Here is a 19,666-nt window from a genome sequence, read left to right on the forward strand (position 1 = left end):
TCTTTTTTCTGAGGGCCGGGGGCTTGTCTGCTCAACCCCCCCAAGGGCTCACTGGGCCACTCCAAAGTACGTCTTCAGGTAGCCTTTCTGTGCTTTAATTTGTTGGAAGCCGCCCAGAATGCCTGGGAAATGTGGTCAGGCGGGGGGGGGCATATAAATCTATGATGATGATGATGATGATGATGATGATGATGATTGGATGGGGCAAAAGAACGCTGCTAAAAAGCAAGTAAGACTCACCTTCTGTCTGTGACAGCAAGCTTTTAAAAATCTGTTTCAAGTATAGTTTTAATGTTGTAATCTGCCCTGGGAACTCTGGGGGAAGAGAAGGTTAATAATAATAATAAGAAGAAGAATAACAACAACAACCGCAATGGTGATGTCCCATTGCATAATCCCCAGAGCCATAGATGCTTGGGGGTCCTCCTGCCCCCCCCCGTCTCAGGGGCTCCCCCTGACCCACAGCTCCCTCCCCGCCTGGGCCAAGGGGGGCAGAGGCCCCCAGCTGAGTAGCCCCTCGCATGACTCGCCCCCCTGCATCCCCCTGGCCCACAGCCCCCTCCCCGCCCCCTTGCATCCCGGGCTCCCCCTGACCCACAGCCCCCTCCCCGCCCCCCTGCATCCCGGGCTCCCCCTGACCCACAGCCCCCTTCCCGCCTGGGCCAAGGGGGGGCAGAGGCCCCCAGCTGAGCAGCCCCTCGAACCACACACCCCCTGCATCCCCCTGACCCACAGCCCCCTTCCCGCCTGGGCCAAGGGGGGGCAGAGGCCCCCAGCTGAGCAGCCCCTCGCATCACACACCCCCCTGCATCCCCCTGACCCACAGCCCCCTTCCCGCCTGGGCCAAGGGGGGGCAGAGGCCCCCAGCTGAGCAGCCCCTCGCACCACACCCCCCTGCATCCCCCTGACCCACAGCCCCCTTCCCGCCTGGGCCAAGGGGGGGCAGAGGCCCCCAGCTGAGCAGCCCCTCGCATCACACACCCCCCTGCATCCCCCTGACCCACAGCCCCCTTCCCGCCTGGGCCAAGGGGGGCAGAGGCCCCCAGCTGAGCAGCCCCTCGCATCACACGCCCCCCTGCATCCCCCTGACCCACAGCCCCCTTCCCGCCTGGGCCAAGGGGGGGCAGAGGCCCCCAGCTGAGCAGCCCCTCGCATCACACGCCCCCTGCATCCCCCTGACCCCCAGCCCCCTCCCCGCCCCCCTGCATCCCGGGCTCCCCCTGACCCACAGCCCCCTCCCCGCCTGGGCCAAGGGGGGCAGAGGCCCCCAGCTGAGCAGCCCCTCGAACCACACACCCCCCTGCATCCCCCTGACCCACAGCCCCCTCCCCGCCCCCTGCATCCCCAAGGCAGGGCTGGGCTTCCCCCCCCCCCCAGTTCTCACTTGCTGCGTTTCTTTTCCGTCCCCCGCTTTCCGCCCGGCCCCCCAGGGCCTTGCCCCCCCACCTGAAGGGGGCTTATCTGCCCCCCGTCTTCCCCCAATGGCAGGACCCCTCGCCTGGTCGGGGGGGGAGAGGCCGCGGCTGAGCAGCCCCCCCCGCCCCACGGCAGGACCCCCAGGAAAGAGGGGGAGACTCACCGGAGGAGACAAGAGGGGCGCCGCCTCCGGAAGACCCGCCCCCGCCCTTCCTTTCCTGTCCTCTCTAGGAAAGGGGCTCCGCTGCTCTTAACCCTTGCCTAGCCTGGCGCGCCCCGCTGGTCTCCTTTGGGGGGGCCGGAGGGGGAAAGGGGATCCCCCGCTGCCTGGGGCTCTGAACCCCAGCCCCACCCCCGGGGTTCAGGGAGCCAGAGGGGAGGCGAGGAAGGGGGCTGGGCGGGCTGGGGAGAGGGAGAGCGGAGCATGTGCAGAGCGCCCTGCCGGCGGGCTGGGTCTCGGGCAGCTCCAGGGCCGGGCAGGCCTCTCCTCCGCCGCTTCCCCCGGGAGGCCAGCCTGCCCCGGCCGAGCCTCCCCTCCCCTTCCCCGGGTCTCGGCCGCCGAGGATGCGGACCTGGGCTGGGCAAGGCAGGCTGCCCCACCTGGGCCTCCAGATAGCAGGGCGCGCGCCCTCCCCGCCAGAAACCCCCCCTGCGCGCTCCCGCCGAGGAGAGGGGCCCCCGCGCTGCCGCCGCCCCTCCTGCACGCCCCCCCCCAACTCAGGCTGCAGCAGGCAGGCAGGGGGGGCTCTGCGGGCTGACACCCCCCCCTGCATAGCTGTCAACTTGCAGATTTGAAAAGAAGGGACCAGCAGCCTCGGAAATAAGGGACCAGCAGCCCAAATGAGGGGTTTCCCAAGGGCCACAGGTATGTTCGACTTCCGAGCCCCTCCGAGCCAAAGGCAGAAAGCCCAGCCAACAGCCAAACAAAGCCTCAAGCGGTGGTTCCTGTTGTGACGTGGGGTTTGTGATTTCAGCTCTCTTGATATAACATGCTGGAGACAGTTCTCTAGTAACGCTTCTTTATTAAAGCAACAAGACTAAAGACTGGGGAGAGGAAAGCGACATTTATAGGGACAGGGGACTAGCAAGAAGGATACATTTTGGAGGGAACAATATCAGGCAATCTCAGCCCTGCCTTTGGAGGAAACCAATAAGACAGAGGATCCAAATACAGCAGCTTAAATGAACCAATAGTAGCTGTACCCTCTGAAACCAAAAGGCAGTTACTTTGCCCTAATGCAAATACAGACAATAATAATACAGATATAAAATCCTTTGACTCAATACACAATAGTTCCCACAGCGCAGCAACCCGGCAAAGGGGATGCAGCAAGGGAAACCACCGTCGCCTCTCCGCTGGGAAGCGCTGAGCAAAGGCGAGTCCCCAGGCAATGCGGCTGATTTGATCGGCACAAGGCCTGCAAGCTCCACCCCCCAGTCATTCTTAGACTCCTTATTGGGTGAGCAACGCAGCCAAGCAACCCAGTTGGAGCCTCCCTCCTCCCTGGCCGGGAGGGAGAGGAGCTGCTTCCTTTGAAACCCGGGAAATTGAAGGGACATCATCAATAAGGCACAGCAGCAGGACATGGCGCTTGGATAAGGGACTGTCCCGCCAAAAAAAGGGATGATTGGCAGCTATGCCCCCCAGCCCCCTTCCTAGGCTCCACATCGGGGGTGGGAAGTTGGTTCAGAAACATCAGGGGGGCGCAGCTGGCAAGGGAAGGGGGCAAAAGGGGGGCACTCAAGGCCGAAAGCCCCCTTTGCTGCTAGACTCCAGCCCAGCCTCGCTCTGGGTGTTGCCCCAACTGGAGTCCTCTGTCGCCCTGGCTCTTCACGGGGTCTGGGCTGGGCGGACAGGAGCTGAGTCCGGAGGTCCGAATGGTCCCTCTGCGCTGTTGAGCAAGGAGCCAACCCCCAGCTCGCTTCCTCCGCCCAGGGGCAGATCTACCCTCCACCTCCCCTGGACCAGCTTCTCCCCCGTTCACCCTGTCTCGGCTGCGCCTCTGGAGCTTCGGGGTCTCCCCTGTTCCTCTCCAGCGAGGGGATGGTGAGGCTTCAAGGAGCCACCGCACACCCCAGACCTGGAGCGGGAGTGGGCAGAAAGGGCAGATGCCGAGAGAGCCTTGCATGGCCGGACACCCCCCCTCTCTCTGCCTGTTATGTACTGAGTTGAATAGGACCCAAAATGCAGCAGTCTGATTGGTCCTAGAACAATGCAGCAGTATGATTGGTCCGCAGGAGCCACCCAATCGAGCTCCAGGTGGAAGTGAATCCACAAACTGATTGGTCCACAGGAGAATCCCAGAATTAGCCAATCGCATGCAGCCCATTGTGTAAATAATGTATATAAAGCAGATATTGTGGGAGAACTTTCCTCCTCACCACTATGAGCTGAATAAAGAGAATGACATCCACTCTCGACTCCGAGTATATTTCACCGCCAGTCCCAAGAAGAGTTTGGATTTGATATTCCGCTTTATCGCTCCCCGAAGGAGTCTCAAAGCAGCTCACAATCTCCTTTTCCTTCCTCCCCCACAACGCACACTCTGTGAGGTGAGTGGGCCTGAGAGACTTCAGAGAAGTGTGACTCCATACCTTGAACGTGAGCCCACCATACCTTGAACCGGCTCGGGCAGAAAGGGCCACATGCCTGGAGGGGGACTGCAGAATCTCCTGCAGGTAGACTGGCTCACCAAAGGGATGGCTGGCTGGGGGAAGCCCTGCATCCTCTGGGAGGGGGTCCATAGCCGAGGGGAACCCAAGGATCTGGTTGGTAGTGTTTCTACACTGCAGAAGGTTCCCCCTCGGACCCCCAGAATGAAATAACCACATCTCATAGAGATGGAGGAGGACGAGTCTTTAATTCATTTAATGAGCAAACAGGCAACCAGTCCAATGCAAGGTCTCAACACAAAGTCTCTCTCTCCCCAGAGGGTGCAGTTCTTTTAACTGCAAGGACAACAGTGCGGTTGTTCCAGGAGTCCAAGGCTGCCTGCCTGTCCCGTTATTCTCCTGGAGGAAGGTTCTCCAGCCTCTTCCGCGCTCTGGCCATTCTCCCAGATCTGGGCCACTTGCACCCACCAGGAGCAACGCCTCAACGCCTTCCACATGGGCTGCATCAGGAGTGGCACTTTTCTCTTTTATGAACCTCTTCCCACTCCCACGGGAAACCCCCCCCCCAAAGGAAATGCACCATTCAACCTCTCTTTTTCTCTTAAAATTTCTATTTTGTTGTCAGTTTTCAGAAGAGAAATGAAGTGAAAAAGATGGAGAAAGCTCAAACCAAAGGAAACTACTTGAAACTGTGATACAATACAATATGTAGGTATATAAGTAGTACGATATAGTGACGAGTAAAATATGACAGTGGTACCTCAGGTTACATACGCTTCAGGTTACAGACTCCACTAACCCAGAAATCGTGCTTCAGGTTAAGAACATTGCTTCAGGATGAGAACAGAAATTGGGATCCGGCGGCGCGGCAACAGCAGGAGGCCCCCCTTAGCTAAAGTGGTGCTTCAGGTTAAGAACAGTTTCAGGTTAAGTACGGACCTCCGGAACGAATTAAGTACTTCACCTGAGTTACCACTGTATTAACAAATCATTTTTTTAAAAAAATGTATTCTATTTCTCCACAATCTACACTCCTATGTTGCAAGAGTAGTCCTATCTTGTATCCATCGTTCAAAGGGGACCATGGCATTATCTTTCCAATGAATCAATCTCAGTTGTTTAGCAGAAGGAAGGATGCAAAGAGTACATTTACATTAACCCGTTGTCAATGCATATAAAGTTCGTATGTAGTTCTTATGCACCTTAATACTTTCCTCCAAAAATGTGCAAGCTTTGGACATCCCATGAACATGTGTTTCTCTCTTTAATTTTTTTATTCATTTTCCATTTTCATTCATTACATACACCTCAAATTCTTAACATTTCCTATATATTCCTCCCTCCCCTCCAAGACTTCCCTCAACTTGCGTTTCTGGTTTGTTTCTATTTTCACCCACTTTGCTATCTCTCAACAGAAAAAGTTATTAATAACATAACATCAAACCTTAAAAGCATAAAATTAAAATTAAATACATCATCATATTTCACTATCTTCCAAACATGCTAATAATGTGGATGTTTATTTAAATCCTGCCATCAAGTCTATTGCCTTTCTTTGTTTCTGCAAATATATTATGAATGGTTCCCAATCTTGTTCAAAGTCTCTGTTGTCTTTTTCTCTTAGTCTTTCTGTCATTTTTGCCCGTTCTGCATAGTTCATCAACTTCTCCTGTCATTGTTCTTTAGTTGGTATTTCTCCAGTCTTCCAATTTTGTGCAATCAACATTCTTGCTGGCATACATAAAGTCCTCATTTCTTTTGGTATGTCTTGACCTAACATACCTAATAAAAAGGCTTCTGGTTTTTTTACAAAAGTTATTTTTAACATTTTCTTCAATTCATTGTATATCATTTCCCAGTAGGATTTTACCTTCTTACAATCCCACCACATATGATAGAACGTACCTTCTGTTTCACATCTCCAACACTTTTTCTTTTCGTTTTTATACATTTTTGCCAATTTAACTGGTGCTAAATACCATCTGTACATCATTTTCATATAATTCTCTCTCAATAATATGCAATCTGTAAATTTCAAATTTATTTTCTACAATTTTATCATTCGTGAAATTGTATATTATGTCGTACATCTTGCACCCATTTAATCATTACTGATTTTACTTCTTCATCTTTGGTCTCCCATTCCAAAAGGATGTTATATGCCTTTTTTAATAATTTTGTGTTTTCTTCTATCACTTCCTTTTGGAAACTGGAAGCCAAATATGAGAAGCCTTTTTTGTTATTCTCCTTAAATATATCCTGTAATTGTCTATGATGTAACCAACTTTGAAGATGTTCTTTGATACGATGAAATAAAAGGACATCCCATGAACACGTTTCAAAGAAGTAGCAGCAAAAGCATATGTAGAATTGGACAAGTTTGGCCAGCACTGGTCTACCCTGACTGGCAGCAGCTCTCCAGAAGGGGATTGAACTCAAGCCCTTCTGCATTCCAAGCAACTGCCCTGCTGCTGAACTACAACCTTTTGCCAAATAGAGGAGAAAAGCAAACAGGTTTGTAGAAATTCTTACCACTTGGTGTTGAAACCTCTCGCCTCTTAGGCAGGCATGGCCAAACTCGGCCCTCCAGATATTTTGGGACTACAATTCCCACTATCCCTGAACACTGCTCCTGTTAGCTAGGGATGATGGGAGTTGTAGGCCAACAACATCTGGAGGGCCAAGTTTGGCCACGCATGCTCTTAGGCCAGGAAATGAGGCAGACAAAGGGAAGGTCAGCATGTTGCAGTGAGAAGGAACAGGGGTTCTGCTTTGGGCTCCCCTTCCCCAATGAGCAGCCTTCGTGGCCTCCTCTGCATTGCAGCAAAAGCCTCTTGGGCACAGGAGAGAGGCGTTGGGTCTGCTCTCTTGTCTCTTCTTCACCTTCAGCTGTAGCAGGAGCTATGGCATCTTCTCGGTTCTCTTCCTCTCCCAGGCCCTGATGGGTCCAAGCTGCTTGCCACTGCTGGACAGGCAAAATCTGGACAAGACTTCAGCCAGCTTCCTCTGTCATGGAAGGGCTTCACTGGGCAGAGACACTCGGGTTGTAGGGGCTGTGTGCTGCTATACCCAAAGCCACTGCCTGAGGCAAGACGTAGGGCACCTTGTCTCATGGCAGGGCTGGTGTTGTATTTCTTTTTAAGAAAAGAATAGCCTTTGGGTGGAACAATGGGCTAATCCAGCTGCAGAGTTATTCTTAACCTTTCTGAAAAATAACAAGAAACTCACCCACCACATGGAACCACTGTTGAGGGAGCTGGGGGTATTTAGCCTGGGAAAGAGGAGACTGAGAGGAGATACAACTGCCAACTTCAGATATCTCAAGGGCTGCTCCAGGGAGCAGGCTTGTTTTCTCCTGCTCTGGAGAGTAGGACTCAAATCAATGGCTTCAAGTTACAGGAAAGGAGATTCTGACTATGCATCAAGAAGAACCTTCTGACAGTTAGAGCTGTCGACAGTGGAACCGTCTCCCTCAGGAGGTGGTGGACTCTCCTTCATTGGAAGTTTTCAGCAGAGCTTGGATGGCCATTTGTCATGGATGCTTTACTTGAGATTCCTGCATTGCGAGAGGGTTGAACAATGACTCTTGTGCTCCCTCAGCACTCTGCAATTCCTTGATTCCTATGATGAACCCTAGACTTGCCAGCCGTACATGTGAAAAGGACCTAGGGATCGTAGTACACCACAAGATTAACACGAGTTAACAATGTGAGGCAGCAGTAAAATAAGCTAATGTTATTTTAGGCTGCATCAACAGACATCTGGTGTCCTGATCATCGGAAGTAAGATTACTGCTCCCTTCTGCCTTGGTCAGAACACACCTGGAGTACAGGGTCCAGTTCTGGACGCCACAATAAAAGGAGGATATTGTCAAGCTGGAACACGTGCAGATGAAGGAGACCAAAATGATACACCACCCTATACCCAGAGTTCTGAGCTGGATATGTTTTGTCCCAAAAAGAGGAGATTAAGAGGAGATGTGTCAGCCATCTTCAAATGCTATGATTCTCCTTGCTGTGAGTTCTTTGATGGATTGTCATCTTAGACCTCTGCATGAAGCTCTTTCCACATTCCAAGCACTGATATGGTTTCTCCCCTGTATGAATTCTTTGATGGAATGTGAAACTTTTCTTCCATTTGAAGCTCTTTCCACATTCCAAGCACTGATATGGTCTCTCCTCACGGTGAATTGTTTGATGGGAAGTGAGATATGCCTTACGACTGAAGCATTTTCCACATTCCAAGCACTGAAATGGTCTCTCCTGACTGTGAAGAATTTGATGTAAAGTGAGACTTTTCTTCAATTTGAAGCTCTTCTCACATTCCAAGCACTGATACGGTCTCTCTTCACTGTGAATTGTTTGATGTAAAGTGAGACTATTCTTCCATTTGAAGTTCTTCCCACATTCCAAACACTGGTATGCTTTCTCACCACTGTGTGTTATTTGATGGGAAGTGAACTGGGATCCCTTAATGAAGTCCCTTACACATTTGAAGGTTTTATATGGCTCTTCTTTTCTGTGAATTCTTTCATGTAAAGTGAGACTATCCTTCCGACTGAAAGGCTTTCCACATTTCATGCAGAGATATGGTTTCACCCCTGTATGAGTTCTTTGATGGGAAGTGAGGTGGACCTTCTGACTGAAGCATTTTCCACATTCAGAACACTGGTGTGGTTTCTCCCCTATATGAATTCTTTGATGGGCTGTGAGCACAGCCTTCTTGCCGAAGCTCTTCCCACATTCTGAACACTGATATGGTTTCTCACCTCTGTGAATTCTTTGATGGGCCTTGAGCACAGCCCTGTGACTGAAGTTCTTTCCACATTCCAAGCAGTGATGGGGTTTCTTCCCACTGTGCGTTATTTGGTGGGAAGTGAGATGGTCCTTCCTACTGAAGCTCCTTCCGCATTCCAAGCACTGATATGGTTTCTCCCCTGTATGAATTCTCTGATGAGCCTTTAGCTGATCCCTCTGCAGGAAGATTTTTCCGCATTCCATGCACTTATGGGGTTTCTCCCCGCTGTGAGTTCTTTGATGGGAAGTGAGATGGGTCCTATTCCTGAAGCGCTTTCCACATTCCACGCACTGATATGGTTTCTCTCCTGTATGAATTCTCTGATGAGCCATGAGTTTAGCTCTCTGACTGAAGCTCTTTCCACATTCCAAGCACTTATGGGTTTCCCCTCCACTGTGACTTATTTGATGGTAATTGAGATCGGCCCTATTCCTGAAGCTCCTTCCACATTCCAAGCAGTTATATGGTTTCTCCCCTGTATGAATTATTTGATGGGCTGTGAGCACATGTCTGTGACTGAAGCTCTTTCCACATTCCATGCACTGATACGGTTTCTCCCCTGTATGAATTCTTTGATGGGCTGTGAGCACATGTCTGTGACTGAAGTTCTTTCCACATTCCAAGCAGTGATGGGGTTTCTTTCCACTGTGAGTTATTTGGTGGGAAGTGAGATGGTCCTTTCGACTGAAGCTCCTTCCACATTCCATGCACTGATATGGTTTCTCCCCTGTATGAATTCTTTGATGGGCTGTGAGTACGTGCTTGTAACTGAAGCTCTTTCCACATTCCAAGCACTGATACAATTTATCTCCTGTGTGAATTTTTTGATGGGTCTTCAGAACAGCCCTGTGACTGAAGCTCTTTCCACATTCCAAGCACTGATATGGTCTCTCCTCAATGTTAATTCTTTGATGTGAAGTGAGACTACTATTCTGACTGAAGCTACTTCCATATTCCAAGGACTTATATGGTCCCTCCCCTCTGTGAAATCTTTCATGTAAAGTGAGACTTTTCTTCCATTTGAAGCTCTTTCCACACCCTAAGCACTGATATGGTCTCTCCTCACTGTGAATTGTTTGGTGTGAAGTGAGACTATCCTCCCGACTGAAAGTCTTTCCACATTTCATGCACATATATGGTTTCACCCCGGTATGAATTGTTTGATGGGAAGTGAGATGACCCCTCTGGCTGAAGCTCTTTCCACATTCCAAGCACTGAAATGGTTTCTCCCCTGTATGAATTCTTTGATGCGTAATGAGCTTAGCTCTTTGGCTGAAGCTCTTTCCACATTCAAAGCAATGATGTGGTTTCTCCCTGCTCTGAGATCTTGGATGGAAAGAGAGACATTTCTTCTGACGAAACGTCCTATCATCTTTTAAGCACTGATATAGATTCTTTCCAATTGGATTTATATTATGGGAAGTGGAATAGGAGCTCTGAATATAGCTCTCTCCACATTCTAAATATTTATACAGCTTCCCCACTCTGTGAATGTTGTCATGACCTCCCTTGTTCATAATTTCCAATCCATCAGCACCTGCATCAAAGAGAGAAACAGACCATCAGCGAGAAATGGAGACTCAAATTATTCAAATGATGGAACACTGCTAATGAATGTTTGTGATGTATGAAGAACTGAAGGGAGCTAGATCTGAGGCCTTACTACAGGGTTCACTGCCTTTGTTGACTACTACTTCTTCTGCCAACACACAGAAAGTTACATTCCAGAAGGTCTGGGCAGCTCAGAGCAGCCTGGTCATGGTTTAAAAAGGCATATGTGGGGCAAGAATATTTGCAGACAGAACAGTAGATTCAAGGTGAGATGGGGGAAGGAGAATCCCAGATGCTGTCAAGCGCCATCAAAATATTGCAGGATTCTCACAGGTGGAGGTAGGGGTGTGTGGGTATGGGTGTGTGTGTGTATTTCAAAACATATATTATAGTCCAGCAGGAATCCTTACTGAGAGAGTCCACAATCCTACGATTCTCCTCCATGACGTCCTTATGCAGAGCTCTCTGGTCAGGATCCAGCAACGCCCACTCCTCCTCTGTGAAATACACAGCGACATCTTCAAAGCACAGAGGACCCTGAAGGAAAAGGAAAAAGGTCCTCTTCTGAGACAGCACAAAGATTATCCACTATACATTGCTCAGTTGTTTTCTGCCCATTCCTTGTTGTGTTCTTTTCATGCGATTATTTGGCTGCACGTTTTAGGTCTGGATGCCTGTTTTAGCATTTCAATGATTTATTTTACTGTGCATTCTAATGATGGGTATTAATCTTTGTGTGAATGGGTGGAACTCCGCATGGTGTTCTTCAAATCATTCTGTCTCTTGAAGTATTCCTGTCTGCCAGACAGAAAGATCCCTTCTCTACTCCCGCTGTGCGATGCTTGGGGGGCGATGGGACCCTCCTTCTGCCCTACAGCCAACTTCAAGGGGCTCATGGGGGCACAAAGAGGGGGAGGAGGGGATTCCCCTTCTTCAGCTGATGGGGCTGCTGAGGTGAATCCCGGCCACTGTTTGCTATGGCTTCTCAACTGCTTAAAAGCCTGATTAGATTTTGGCATCTAACGATCAATATAGAAATATAACTGCAGCTACTGATAAATCATAGTAATAAAAGTGACATTCCGAAGCCCAGTTAAGGAGAGATGGCTGTTCATTCCTGTCAGCACATAAACCTTCCTGAATGGCATTGTCCATCTTTGTTCAGGACAGAGGCTATGACAGAAGCCAAGAGGAGGAGAAATTCTTTCCGGCCCAGAGGCTCCCTGGCTGCCCCACTCCTCTGACTCTTTCCCCACAAAGCTCTTTCCCCATACCAGATCTGTTTCCACAGCTGCTGCTTCTCCTCCGTTCTCATGAAAAGATGGATGAGGAGGTCTGGGGGGCATCCGTCTTCCACCTGCGAGAGACCAAAGTCAAAGGGAAGCCATCAGCTCCTGCGTCTCTCTTCAGCAGCGCATTTCAGGCGACAGAGAAGCTCATCAACAGTTTCCATTTTCCTTCCTTCCACCCATCTGCCCAGAGCTTTCTCAATATGTCTACCCTGCTGGGCAGAAGTCTCTCCTGCTTTTCTTTCAATATCACAAAAGGCTTTTCTACTTTGCACTGCAGTTAAACCAAAGCGCCCTTTTTCTCTTTCTTTGAATGTGAGGTCATCAGAGGCTTCATCTTCTCTTAAATCTGAGTATATTTCCCTCAATGTTCCACATATCTGTGGCGTAAAGAAAGTTTTCCTCAGGAATGCAGGACTAACCAAACAGGAATGCCTGTCCTCCACCGCCTTGGACATACTTAGGAAATCTCTGGAATTAGCTGAGGTAAAATCTCCACGCCCCACCAATGGATGTGGCAGTTCTGCTCTCAGCTTCCTTTCCTCCATTTTCAAAAGAAACATGTCTTTTTCATGGTCCATCTTGGCCTCCCTTTCTCCTTCTTCTTGGGCTAATCTGGCATTTATTTCTCTCTCTTTTTCCTCATGCGCTAATCTGCTCTCTCTCTCTCTGCCATATTTCTCTCAGCCTGCATCTGCGCTGTCAGCTGTAATTCTGGCCTGTTCAGCTGCTAATTTGCCTTTTCCTTTTCTTTCCCTGTTTCAACTTTAAGTCTTTCTTTCTCTGCTTCAACTATGGCCAATTCTAATCTTAGCCCCATCATTTCTAATTCAGTATTAGGATTCTCCTCAGGTGCGCCAGCTCCCTGCCCTGGGTCATCCCGAGTCTCTTTGGCTTGGTGCTTGCTGGCCCTTTTCTGACAGGAAATTTTCTTTCTTTTAATAAAATAACCTCACTGCTTGATTAAGCTGGTTGTTCTGTGTCTGTGGGCAGCTTTTTATGTGGGTTTTAACTTTGCATCACGGCGTTGCCACCAATTCATATGCAGCAGTGCAACGGCCCTCTCTCTCCCTGGCGCCGCTGCGCCAGCCCGGTTTCCCCCCCTCAGGTGAAATCCCCAATGGAGAAGGAATCGGGAGCCTCAGAGGGGTTTTCTTGGGGGGAAACAGGTTGCAAACAGACTTCATTATAACGGATGTAAACAAGGGGTTTGGGTTCTTCTTCTTCCACAGAAATGGAGCAAACCGTGTGGTTCTTCACCACGGCACAGTGCTGTTGCTTTTTAGTAAAACGTCGGCTGTATGCTGCTCAGGCTTTCTTTTATACATTGTAGTGATCAGGTGGGACTGCTATGAGGAATTATAAAAAATATGGAGCAAGCCACTTGTGTCAGCAATGAAAGCCTTGCGTTGATTGGGCTTGAGCCATTTTGATCTGATTTCTGCTCAATCCACGCCTCTGCGTCTCTGTCCTATTTCTCTATAAGCATTCTACACACAGGCCAGTTGCTTCACTGGGCATCCTCAGCACATAAAAAGAGGTTAGTTTAATCTTTAGATAGATCTTAAGGGACAGGAAGAGGGTTCACAAGAAGATGGTAAATACTTCCAGGAGATGGTAAATACTACCCAGCCTTCCTCTCCTGTTTACTGCTTGTTTATGACCTCCAGAGTTTCCTAAATCCATTCCTCTAGTCCTGTTTTATTTACTCTCAGATATGTCTGCATGCTCAGAGTAGTCTTTGTAGTTAACAGGATTTCTTCTGATCTGACTTTCTCCCACGTGGTGTTTTTTTTTTAAATGCTCAGAGGAAATCTGATTGGTTCTTACGAACACTGTGCAAAAAGTTCTTTTGTGAATAAAACGACCTGGGCCGAGGGGTGGAGAGGGAATTATTATAGACACCCCTCCCAAAGTCTTACTGGTCAAGCCTCGTGTGTATTTTATTAATCAGAGTCCAATCCTTCCTTGCTTTGGGAACGCTACAAGACATCTCCCATAGTTCAACTGGTTTTCCGCTGGACGGTTTCCCTACAGACCCCCAAATCCTCCTTGGCCTTGGAATCCCTCCTGCCCTTTCCTGTCAGAGGATTCCCTCTGAAGACCCTTTTCCCTGTCAGCCCCGTGTGGGGCTGTGTCTTGTCTATTTCTACAGGGTTCTGCCATTCGGAACCGGAGAGCATCTCTTGAGAGTTCTCGCCTATCCTCGTCTTGACCCCGGTCAGAAGGAACTCTCCGCACAGAATCCCCTCAGACGCCATGACTCTCCCACACCATGACTCTCCCCCCACTCCAACTGCCTCCTTGGAGCTCTGGCCAATCAGGAGCTGTTGCCAGGTAACTGTTTGCTGGCAGGGGAGGATGAACAGAACCCACAGATTAGATTCAAAATCCAGAGAATGAGGAAAAACTCCTTCCTCCTTACCCAGCGGCCTCCCTCTGGCATCCAACGGAGTCTTCTCTGCCTCACAGGAATCCAGGCCCATTTCTGCAAATGGATCCGTCCGCTGAAAGAGCAACAAGGATTCAAAACAGAGAATGGGGAGACTAGGGAATGGCCAAAGCAAACCATTTGGGGGAGCAGATCTCATCCCTTGCTTCCCAAAAGTGGGTGAGCCATTAGAAAGGCATTTTGGGAGATTTGCCTTCATATTCTTGTGGTGGTGGCCCAAAAAGCCACAATAAATGTTATGTGTGAATTCTTTGATTGTGCTTCTAATAGAGATGAAACTGATGGCTTTGCAAGTTGCCACCCTCCATTTGGGGCAGGAATACAGCTAATATGTGAATTACAAAGATACAGCTCAAGTTGTTACATGGTGCAAATGGCTGCACGTAACACAGGTTCCCAACATGTGCATAGCATGTGTACAGTTTGAGAATCAAACCTGAATCAGCATAAATTGCCAGAGCTTATTGCGCATGTGTAAAACAAGAAATGAGGTAATGATGTATATGATTGGTGAAAATTGAAAAGCTTTGTTTGAAATGTTATCAATACTACCACCTGGACCACTGGGCGGGGTTGCAGTTTTGCAGAACAAACCGACTGTAACCGATTGCTTTGCAATAAACGTTGGACTCCTCATGTTTCTGAGTTTTTATTGGCATAAACTCAGGAGATAAGCTATTTTTGGCTTATAACATTCTGAGCCCCTTGGGAGTTTCCAGAGGAAAGTCTCTCTCACCTGCTGCTCTGCCTGCTTTCTCTCCTCTGCCTGACTCAGGAGGAAACCTTCGGCCAGGGCTACAGCCTGGGAACTGGTCTCTGCTCCACATTCCCTCACCCAGCTCTCCATCTCCAGCGGAAGGACAGCCAGGAACTGCTCCAAGATCACCAGGTCCAGCATCTGAGCTTTCGTATGACTTTCTGGCTTCAGCCACCGACAGTCAAGGTGGTGGAGTCGGCCGCAAGCCTCTCGGGGTCCTTTGGCCTCCTGAGAGCCGGACTGCGTCAACTGCTGGCTCTGCACCTCTGAGCAGAGGGTGTCCTCCCCACCCAGGATCTTCTGCACTGAGTTTTCCCATAATCTCCCGCTGCTCCCAGTTTGGAGGGCAGGGCCTCCTCCTGCTTCAGGGCCAGCTGAGTCTTGCTCATCCATCTGGGCTCTCATGAAGCCTCCAAGAGATCCGAAGGAATCCTTTCGTTTTCTGCCAAGTTCTGATGGTCCAATCTAGAGGTGCTAGCAAATCCTACAAAGCAAACATATTGGTCTGTTATCAGATTGATACAAGGTCAGGAGAAGAAGCAAAGATAGAATGATGATGGGTAAGTGAGTAATTTATGCTGAATATAATTTAGACACCAGCCCACAGTTGGGGTCTTACCCTGCGGACCTTCAAGAGTACTCTCTCTTCCTCTCCCACCCCCACTTCAGGGCATATTTCTTTCCTGTCTTTGTCTTATTTTCTAGCACTTGGAATATCCAACGTCCTCAAGGCATACTACTTGGGTGGGGTCCTTTCTTGTTGTTCTGAGGGCCGGATGATTATCTGGTCAACCCCCAAGGGCTAACTGGGCGAGGCCTTTCTGTTTTAAATATAGTTTTAATGTTTGCATTTATTAGCACAGAAAGTACTGATCTGATGCGTAGCGATCTGTCCTAATCTAATTAGTTCAAGAGGGTTCTGGAAGCTTCTCTGTGTGAAAGAAACAAGCAGAAGGTTCCTGATGTTTAGGTTGTTCCTTCAGAGAAGCTGAGTAGTGCTGGATTAGACGGGCCCTGTTCTCTCTTCTGTCAAGGTCATGCTGACTATAAGAGTAAGACCAGAAGGAGCCTTACTCTTTCTGTCTCTTTCCCTTCTGGTGTGGTATTCTGCATATAATGTTAAGGTTTAGACATATTATTATAAGCTATTGTAAGTTTAAGTTAAGTCTACTGCAAGTGGATTTCTTATGCATGGTGCCAATCCTGAATGTATTGGATTTGTGACTCTTAGGCTCATTTGCCTTCAGTAGCAGTAAAGCTCTGCTGGATGAAATACAACGGCCTCTGGTCTATTTTTCGGGAATCCTGCAATGTGTTTAATGTTTCCTCTGCTAACTATACATCAGAATCTGCTCTGGATCGATGAGTAGAATTCCATTACATCCATCTGCCATGGAAACTTCAGGGAAGGGGAGGATAGTAATAATAATGACCGCAATGATGATCATAGAATCCTAGAGTTGGAAGAGACCACAAGGGCCATCGAGTCCAACCCCCTGCCAAGCAGGAAACACCATCAGAGCGCTCCTGACATATGGTTGTCAAGCCTCTGCTTAAAGACCTCCAAAGTAGGAGACTCCACCACACTCCTTGGCAGCAAATTCCACTGTCAAACAGCTCTTACTGTCAGGAAGTTCTTCCTAATGTTTAGGTGGAATCTTCTTTCTTGTAGTTTGGATCCATTGCTCCGTGTCTGCTTCTCTGGAGCAGCAGAAAACAACCTTTCTCCCTCCTCTATGTGACATCCTTTTTCCATTGCATAATCCCCACAGAGCCATAGATGCTGGGGGGTCCCTCCTGCATCCCACCATCTCTGGGAGGCTCAGGTGGCCTCGCTGACTAGTTTGGGGCAGACATGACCTGTCCAGGGGACTCCAGGCTCTGGATCCGAGGGGATTCTAGCAAAGCCCTCTATGCGAAGCTGCCCCTGAACACGACTTGGAACCGGTCCAAAATGCAGCAGGGAATCGAAATGAAATGGACATTGGAATTAGCAATCTGCCTTGGAAAATCCCAGGAGATTCTGGAAGATCCTCTAAGGTTCCTTTCTGTTGCCACTTTTGCTTTGAGGATCTCCAGGCAGCGTCGAGCCAGGAGAGAGAAGTGCCTGCGCTCAGCCAGCTGCTCCCTTTCTCTCTCTCTCTCTTCTGCCTCCTGCTTATTTCTCAAGGTTTTGCAAGAAGCCCTTGTCTTTCAGGAGAGGCTTCTTCTTTTGGACCTTGGGCTCGGCGACTTTCCTTTCCCTCTTACAAGACGCTGCAGGAGGAAGACCTTCCCCCTTTTCTTGCGAGGAATCCTACTCGGAATAAGGGAATTTACCTTAAAGGGGTAGATAGGCAGCCGTGTTGGTCTGCCATAGTCAAAACAAAAAAAAATCCTTCCAGTAGCACCTTAAAGACCAACTAAGTTAGTTCTTGGTATGAGCTTTCGTGTGGTATCTGAAGAAGTGTGCATGCACACGAAAGCTCATACCAAGAACGAACTAAGTTGGTCTTTAAGGTGCTACTGGAAGGAATTTTTTATTTTACCTTAAAGGGGACAGCGATGGTCTCGCCCTCCCCCCTTCCCACCCTCTTCCTTGTTCTGATCGGCGGCCTTGATTTGACTCCCAGGGGTTTCCCTCCGGCTGTCAAGCGAGGCACTTGCTCCCCTCCCGGGAGGGATCTCCCCCTCCGCCCCCGGGGCCGGACCCCCCGCCTGCTGGCCGGCTGGGCCAAGGGGGGGGCGGAGGCCTCGAGCCGAGCAGGACCCCCCCCCCCGGCATCCCGGGGACCCCAAGGCGCCCCGAGAGGGAAGAGGAGACTCACCGGAGGAGACAAGAGGGGCGCCGCCTCCGGAAGACCCGCCCCGCCCCTTCCCTCCTTTCCTGTCCTCTCTAGGAGTGCGGCTCAGCTGCTCTTAACCCTTGGCCCGCCCAGCTGGTCCCTCCCGAGGGAGGGCTCGTTTGGGGGGAGGAAAAGGCTGGGCCGAAGCAGGGAGCCGAGAAGGGGCCAGGGGAGCCCCCGCTGCCTGGGGCTCTGAACCCCAGCCCCACCCCTGGGGTTCAGGGAGCCAGAGGGGAGGCGAGGAAGGGGGCTGGGCGGGGTGGGGAGAGGGAGAGCGGAGAGCGGAGCATGGGCAGAGCGCCCTGCAGGCGGGCCGGGCAGGCCTCTCCCCCGCCGCTTCCCCCGGGAGGCCGGGCCAGCCTGCCTGCCCCGCCGAGCCTCCCCTCCCCGCCCCTTAGGCACGTCCCCCCTGTTAAGTCGGGGGTGAACAGATCAGAGGACACAGCGATTCTTCAGACAGCTCTGGTTTCCTCACAGGACAGGACAGAAGGGTTCAGCTGCCTGCTTATATAGAGCTCCACTACAAAGCAACAGTAACAACTTCCCATAACTATCCAATCACTGAATACAGGTAGGTAGCCGTGTTGGTCTGCCATGGTCAAAATAAAATCCCTTCCAGTAGCACCTTAAAGACCAACTAAGTTAGTTCTTGGTATGAGCTTTCGTGTGCATGCACACTTCTGCAGATACACTGAATTTTTTTACAATCACTGAATGTCACTTTCAATTCCTTCTTTGCATATGTGGACCTGAGTGAAAACCATCTTCAGTATCCCCCTGCTGGCCCAGGGTGAGAACTTCAGGACAGAACAGTTCTGGAACTTCAGAGACCGCTGTTAAAAGTGGACGGCTCCTCAGTTCCTCCCTAGTGAGGGATGGTGAGGCTTCAAGGAGCCGCCGCACACCCCAGACCTGGAGCAGGATCGGGCGGAAAGGGCTGGATGCCCCGAGGGAGGCTGCAGGCTCTCCCGCACGTAGACCGGTTGGCTGCTTGGGGGAAGCCCTCCCTCTCTCCACCAGCCCCAAGGCGCGGTTCTTCCACAGGCAGCTCCAGGGGCATAGCCAAGGGTTTTTGGGGGGGGCAGGCCTTGGTTGGGTTGGTCAGTTAGGTGAGTACCTCTATTGTTTTACTTGACCTAGGCAGGTGGATGCACCTGACCCCCCCCCCATGGCGACTCCCTCCTGCCTTCTCTCTCGGGGGCAACCTTGGTCCTAGAGTCCTGGCCTCTGGGGGTAGACCGGGTGGGTGGGCTTCCAAAGCATGGAGCAGCTAGACCGGCAGATGGCAGATAGAGTCAGCCAACAGGTGCCTCTCTCTTTCTCTTGTAGCCAGTGTGGTGTAGTGGTTAAGAGCGGTAGATTCGTAATCTGGTGAACCGGGTTTGCGTCTCTGCTCCTCCACCTGCAGCTGCTGGGTGACCTTGGGCCAGTCACACTTCTCTGAAGTCTCTCAGCCCCACTCACCTCACAGAGTCTTTGTTGTGGGGGAGGAAGGGAAAGGAGAATGTTAGCCGCTTTGAGACTCCCTAGGGTAGTGATAAAGCGGAATATCAAATCCAAATCCAAACTCTCGCCTGCATCCCCCCCTCAGCCTCTTCAGCTTGTCCAGCGGAAGGTCAGCCCTTCAAATCCACACAATGGCGTGAGTTCCCATTGCTCTGTCCCAGCTTCTGCCAACCCAAGTGTTCAAAAAAGCACACAAGTGCAAGGAGATAAAGAGGTACTGCTGTGATGGGAAGGGATATGCCGTTTCCGTGTTCCCTTCACACCTTGAACGGGCTTGGGCAGAAAGGGCCAAATGCCCGGAGGGGGACTGCAGAATCTGCCGCAGGTAGACCAGCTCTCCAAATGGATGGGTGGCTGGGGGAAGCCGTGCATGGGCTAAAGCCCTGCCTCCTCTGGGAGGGGGTCCATAGCTTAGCCGAGGGGAACCCAAGGATCTGGTTGGTTGCGTTTCTACAGTGCA

At 50.4% G+C, this 19,666-nt stretch overlaps 2 protein-coding genes across 2 annotated transcripts in view; both read right to left on the reverse strand.

Moving 5' to 3' along the window:
* Positions 1–1,604, reverse strand: part of LOC309529507 (uncharacterized protein) — a 76,559-nt gene extending 74,955 nt beyond the window's left edge. Inside the window, exon 1 of the mRNA XM_082217790.1 lies at positions 1,580–1,604. The gene's annotated coding sequence lies outside the window, so the exon portion shown is untranslated. The remainder of the gene's footprint in view (positions 1–1,579) is intronic.
* Positions 1,605–4,256: 2,652 nt separating this feature from the next.
* On the reverse strand, positions 4,257–17,724 carry LOC309529361 (uncharacterized protein). Its single transcript, XM_082217389.1, has 6 exons — positions 17,683–17,724; positions 14,855–15,359; positions 14,092–14,173; positions 11,652–11,734; positions 10,788–10,914; positions 4,257–10,363 (listed from the first exon to the last, which is right to left on the reverse strand). The coding sequence occupies exons 2-6, from the start codon at positions 15,278–15,280 to the stop codon at positions 8,022–8,024; spliced, it is 3,060 nt and encodes a 1,019-aa protein (XP_082073515.1). The 5' UTR covers positions 15,281–15,359; positions 17,683–17,724; the 3' UTR covers positions 4,257–8,021.
* Between the last annotated feature and the right edge of the window lie 1,942 nt (positions 17,725–19,666).

The sequence above is a fragment of the Podarcis vaucheri genome (assembly GCF_965113315.1).
Source record: "Podarcis vaucheri genome assembly, chromosome: 3".
Lineage (NCBI taxonomy): Eukaryota > Metazoa > Chordata > Lepidosauria > Squamata > Lacertidae > Podarcis > Podarcis vaucheri.